Source organism: Lytechinus variegatus, chromosome 2 (assembly GCF_018143015.1).
Source record: "Lytechinus variegatus isolate NC3 chromosome 2, Lvar_3.0, whole genome shotgun sequence".
Classification (NCBI taxonomy): domain Eukaryota; kingdom Metazoa; phylum Echinodermata; class Echinoidea; order Temnopleuroida; family Toxopneustidae; genus Lytechinus; species Lytechinus variegatus.
The window spans coordinates 9777908-9784267 of record NC_054741.1 but is presented as its reverse complement, the minus strand read 5'-3'; the positions used below and the strand labels follow the sequence as shown (position 1 = coordinate 9784267).

At 34.2% G+C, this 6360-nt stretch overlaps 1 protein-coding gene across 1 annotated transcript; it reads right to left on the bottom strand.

Moving 5' to 3' along the window:
• Positions 1-875: 875 nt before the first annotated feature.
• On the bottom strand, positions 876-5663 carry LOC121407265 (cilia- and flagella-associated protein 20-like). The gene is made up of 5 exons (XM_041598244.1): positions 5480-5663; positions 4889-4968; positions 4015-4249; positions 2883-2948; positions 876-2378 (listed from the first exon to the last, which is right to left on the bottom strand). The coding sequence occupies exons 1-5, from the start codon at positions 5561-5563 to the stop codon at positions 2256-2258; spliced, it is 588 nt and encodes a 195-aa protein (XP_041454178.1). The 5' UTR covers positions 5564-5663; the 3' UTR covers positions 876-2255.
• Between the last annotated feature and the right edge of the window lie 697 nt (positions 5664-6360).

Genomic DNA, 6360 nt, shown 5'->3' with positions numbered 1-6360 from the left:
TTTCCTTTATTCCAGATCAAGTTTCATACCTTGTTCTTCCCGTTCTCATATCTTTTATTTCAATTCTCTTATTTCCTTTACTTCATTTACTTTTACTTTCATTACTCTCACATTCCACATAATATATTCCTCCACACGTTCACATCGATTTCATTCACTCTCTCTTTCTCAATCTCCTAATTCCACTGTTTATGCCCTTTCTCTATCAATCACGTTTCCTTCCAATCCTTCAACTAATTTATGCTTCATACTCTCCCTCTCTTTTCAAGTTTTACTTTCCTTATTTGTTTACCTAATTTTCCAATCTTTATCATTCACTCTTTTTAATCAACGCCTATTTTTTTAAAACAGACGCCACTGGATTGACAAGGCCCTGCGTCTCTCTCTCTCTCTCTCTTTTTTTTTTGGGGGCTATCACTTTTTTGTGTTAACAAAAGACAACATCTCATGATTTCCTGTATTTTGCCATGTTAAAGATGGACTTTCCAATTAGATAGTATATACATGATTTGTTTACTCACTCTCCCAAACTCCCAAGGGTTCAATTTAAAATCTGGTCTAAAGTTGTGGTATCATTATGTGAAGCCAATCCTCAAAGTACAGGTTCAATTTGTCAGCTAATATGATACTCAAATTATTCATAAATGTCTGGAGATCAATATCTTAAATAGTTTTGGACCCCAATAAAGCAAGAGGAAGACATAAAATGTTAACAAAATTTTGACATTTTGGTTTCCCATAATTTTATAACAGAGCTAAACCATGGCACATTAAGTTGAACTGGACTTCAGAATAAGGGCCATGGCTTTTTGAGATACAAGGTTCAGTTGCCCGGGCAGTAATAAATGGAATACAAGAAGGAGACCATGTGTTAAGTGAATCTTAAATAAATATATTTGAACATGAATTGTAACAATGCATAACAAGAGAAACATGCAACTTTAAGTCAATATCAGCATGGACTCATAACATGCCATTCCATACTTAAAATTTAAATGAAAGATATATTTACACTGTATTAATATATTATATACAAGTGAGGTATCTACCTCAACATGAAAATTTCAGTTAAAACAACCACTAAAATAAAAGAAAAAAAATTGAAAATGAAAAAAAAAATCTTAAATCAATTAAATTTGACATACAAGTTGTGTCTCACACACAATTATATATGAATCAGTGTTCATTACTAAGAATAAATGCCTAACCCACAATTTGGCAATGCAGCATAAATAAATACACCACAAACATTTTCAACATCTTGAACATAAAACTGTATCAAAGCAAATACAGGTCATTCGGTAATATAAGGTCAACGCATTTGCTTGTCAATCAAAAATTTAATTAAGACAAAAATTTTCCAAAACAATTCTTCTACTTCGGTCTGTAAAATACTGTTAACTTGATTCCAATGCCATGTGCAATAATATCGTTTTCTTGATGATTTTCTAACAAGGTTTAAAAACTTTCCATAAGTGAACGTGTTCAATTAACAGTTTCACTAACTTTCGGTTACACCTTATAATTCATCTACGCCCCAATAATAGAAGGACATGTATTGCATATTTTGTTATAATAATATAAACAGATTTTTTTTATTTAAGGTTCAGAATATATAATTGAAAACAAATGTCAGATTTGTTATTAGAAGTTCAGAGCAATCGCCAAATTGGCTGAAGTCATAGTCAATTGTAGAATTGCTGTGATGTCATTCTACTATAGAGTGAATTTACTTTTATATTTTTGAGGAATTAATAACAATTCAATTCTACTTAATGATTTTTAGACATTTGAAAAGTAGTATAGAACATGTTTTAATTTTCACATTAAACATAAGAATGATTTTTCTCTCCAAATTGAGTTATAACCATTCATAAGGTTTCCATTGGTTATTACATGAATCCAAGACATACATCCATTTGCTGAAGCACATTCTCCTTGGCACATACTTATAAATCAGAAATTCTTGACTGAATTCATTTACTTCTTTTGGTATTTGCCTAGGACTCCGATATCTAAAGCCTTTCTGAGTCAAATTGCACAAAAACATTTTCCCATTTCAAAATTTCCCATTCATAGTAATATCAAGAAGATAATTTCATAAAACAATTTTCTCCTCTAAAGTGAGAAGAAGGCGCACCATGAGTTTGCGTGAAGCACAAAATGTCTTCCAGCGACATTGTAATGTTCTTGTACATTGTCCAAAACAAATTTGATTTGGTATTGCAAGTCTTTTGTATGTTCAAGGTTCTCTGCTAATTCTTGGTTGCCATACCCTTTTGAATGGGCAAATAGAGTTTGAATTCAGCAGGCAATTCGTCTTCTGAGTACAGTCTATCAGAGAAGTATACTCTTCGGATACGACAGTTGGCATGGATCTGGGGAGAAAAACAAAATGTGCCAGGCAATTAGTTAACTAGGTATCTTACTGAAGAAAAAAATAAGAATGTCATTTAAATAGCCTGCACATATTAACTATAATAATTAGAGATACATCTTTAAGAGGCATTTTTTAAATGAATAATCCTCCAATCCTGAATAAGAGCCGTTAAAGTTCAGCTAATCAATACGATATCTAATTCGGCAATATAATGAAAAATATCAAATTAGTAGGCCTACTGAAAATGTTTGAATAATTTTAATTATCATTCATGTAGTCTAATGGTATATCCAGGGTTTTTCCTTCAAATAATGATAATTTTAAAGAAAAACAATTGTTTTCTATTGAAAAATTGGAAAGTTCTGTGTACATCTGAATTGGTCCACAATGACAAGATTTGACTAAACAAAGGTGTTGATTTTTAAATCATAAGTCAAGTGACATTTCATTCTTATGGTTATCTTGTAATACAAATGATAATCCAGTTAAGGCTATTACTTACATTTACTCTAATGGTCTCAATGTAGTTCGTTCCATATGCTCTCCTTGTGAAATCTGACAAGTTGAACTGTTTGATATAAACAAAATGAAATTTATGGATTATAAAGTGCTTGAAAGTAGACCCTATGTCAACATGCTCTGTTGTTCAGAAATAAAATATTTTAATATGTTAAACATATGCAACCAATCTCTCCATTAATGTTATAAAAAATAATAATAAAATTTTATGGTGCTTACTACTGTATTGGCATGCATACACACAATTCATGTCTTTCTCCACTCACTGGGGAGCATTCCAATAATAGTTCCAAAACTCATTTATCAACTGGGTGGAGAGTGGTAAAATGTGGATTGATGCCTTGTCAAAGAGCACTACATGTAGGCTGGATGGGATTCAAACACACACAACCCTCTGATTACAAGGTGAGAGTCTGAACCACTACACCACAAAAATGATAATGATCAAAAGACAACTAGTCATGATTTCCATGTAATTACCACAGTAGCAAAGTTGCCTTCAATGTGTAAGGCCCTTTTGCCCCAGCTCCCCCCCCCCCCCCCCAAAGAAGAATTGGAGTACCGGTACAGGTTTCATAAGGAATTATACGAAGAGCCAAAGAGCTAATTCAGCAAAGAATATGTAATCAAAGACAATTCTGATCATTTGTCAATTTCAAAGATACTGCACAATAGTAGTCTAAAAACATTAAAACACACCAAGAAAGTACATAACACAATCAAATTCAGTCATTGAAATGTCAAAACATTGTTAAATATGGGAGGATAATTCATATCATAACAAGGAGATTCCACTTTAATACATCTTTGTTATGACTAGTAGAATGAGCCTTAGGCTTCTCTACCCATTCCCCTAAGCAGGAAGTACCAATCACATACATGTATTTCATTCCAGAAATCAAAGAAACTCCAATGAAAGTTAAGCTTTTGGAAAAATAATTTACTGAAAAAGAAAATTAAATTTTGTCAATTATTTTTAGAGGATAACATCCCCCAAGCCCAAACCAGTGTAAAAAAAAAGAAAGAAGACAAACACTGGCCCTCTTGTTCAGAAAACAACCCCCTCTAAAACCAAAGTTCTTCCATGAAATACAAAGTGAGAGATAAATAACTACCTGAATTTGATTCCAGCCGTCATCTAGTCTCATGGGCATTGTGCAGATGAAAGGCTTGACACGTGTCGTACTCTGGTAGTTGCTCGCCCTGAAACGTCTCCTGACGTTCTTATCGTCTAGCACCTGAACCTCAAATGTGAAGTACTTCTTGAGATTCTTGATGATCATGACTAAAAATGGGAGCTTGATACCAAGGGTCTTTTTTGCATCAGATGGACATTCAATCAAAGTTGTGCTGTGGGCAAATGAGAGATTTTGTAATATGGAGTTACCAGGTAAGCATTTTCAACCAACAGAGAATTGCACAAAAACATCTAGGGGTCTCCATTTCTTTAATGCTTTAAATATCTCTCTTACAATGATCTTACAATGATTTGTACTACCGATTCCTGAAGACCAAAAACATAAAAAATTGTATCAACCACTAGAAAGATAGAACAGTAGATTTAACATAGATGACAATGATGATGATAATAATGACAGTAACAATCACTCATTTGATAACAGTCACAAAAAAAAATTAAGATAACATCTTTAATATTTTAGCAACTACGGCAGAATCTTCAACAACAAAGTCTTAAAAATGATTGTAAGGATAGTGGTGATGTCAATGATGATAATTTATAATAATGATAATAACAATGACAATAATAATAGAAGATTGTAAGTCATAAAGTGCAGAGAGAGGATACAAAGAAATAAAAATGAACTGTAAAATATAGATTAGAAACATGTGAAGCAAGTTGATTATGAATTGGGTCTAGATCTAAACAGAGAAATAACACTGGAAACAATTCATACGAGTCAAAATTGAAAATAAAAGTAGATTAATCCTGACATTTCAAAATTGAAAATAGAACAAAAAAAAACTTACCTGACATTTGTTCCTACAATTTCCAGTACAAGTGACTGGATGTCATTGTCTGTGATTCTTTTGATATGGCCATTCCTCACCTAAAAAAATGAATAAAATAAAAATAAAGTCACACACACACAAAAAATAAAATTTGCTCTAAATTTGTGAGAACTGTATGGTAGCTGCTGGGTAGTAGGCCTAGACAAGTTTAACTTTCTGATTTCAACTTTCTTATCTTCAATTCTATTTTCATGTGGTTCTCATCTTCCTGTTCCTTACTCCACTTAAGGTCTGATTCCGACTCAAGGAAATCAAGAGAATACGAACCAAGACCAAGTCCTGTTAAAAAAAAAATCTGCATAGGATTAGGATAGGCATACCTTTATTATTTCTAACAGTAACAAGATAAATCAGCTGCATGTCTTAATCTCTAAAAGTTAAAATCTTTTGAGTCTGCCCATTTTGGCAAGCTTCTGAAGAGACCATGGTTCTGACAGAAGCCACCCCGCTACCCCGGGCGTTGTTATGCACAGAAAATATGGTCTGCAAAATCATTTGCTGCTGAATAAAAACACCTTACAATTTTTAATTTGGAACATCCAAACTCACCTTTTTATCCCATATCTGCAACGGTTTACTGCCTATGCTGTATAATATGGACAAAAATCCACTCTGGAATGTATTTTTGAACATTTTGGCGAGTTGAAGTAATCAATGAGTTTGAAAATTTAGAGAACGATCTAACGTAACCGTGCTTCGTGGCGTCTTGTTGCTAACTGACAGCACTATTTTGTGTTTTGCGAGAATACACACATCACACACGTGTGTTTCGCACTAGTGACTTATCACAATAGACCCGTGGTCGCTTAGTTACGTAGTGAATGGCAACGCCAAGCGGCAATCTCGTCATCATCAATCGATGAGGTTATTTCGGGGGTATTAAAATTTTCATTCATTGCTCACCATCCCCGGCCGCGACGGCCTCGTCAAAACGGGCGGCGCCTGTGAGTGCAGACCCTATTACGTGTGTGCATGGGGGGGGGGGGGTTGAAGCCGGAGGGGATGCCCCAACAACGTCCCAAAACGAAAAAAAAGGAGAAAAGGGGAGGGGGAAATGGAAGGGAGAGAAAAGAGAAAGAGGGGGTATTTTTTTTCTCTTTTTTTCTCGAATGAAGAATGAAAAAAACAGACAAGACGTATTTTCGCTTTATACATAAAGATTTTTTCCTGGTTCCCGAGGTCTGCTTGGTAATGGATTTCATATTGCCATTCCCGCAGCTTTCCCGTTTGTTTCCCCAATTCCTTTATAGGCCCTACCCCGTTTTCCACCCGCCATGCACGACTGTAGTTTTGAATTCTCTATCAGTAAAACAACTTGTGACATAAAAATGCATGTTTCCATCTGAGGAAAAATAATGCCCCCAGTATCCGCGCTCTGTGTGTTTTGCTGGGTAAAATCATTCCAGCTTAAAAAACCCAATACCACTATA

Bases quoted from the DNA above. Each gene is read 5' to 3' on its own strand.
- LOC121407265 (XM_041598244.1), bottom strand. From the start codon at position 5,563: ATGTTCAAAAATACATTCCAGAGTGGATTTTTGTCCATATTATACAGC. The intron at 4,969-5,479 runs GTGAGTTTGGAT...TCATTTTTTTAG, and splicing joins TGCAGATATGGGATAAAAAG to GTGAGGAATGGCCATATCAA. The intron at 2,379-2,882 runs GTAAGTAATAGC...TTTTCTCCCCAG, and splicing joins TTGAGACCATTAGAGTAAAT to ATCCATGCCAACTGTCGTAT.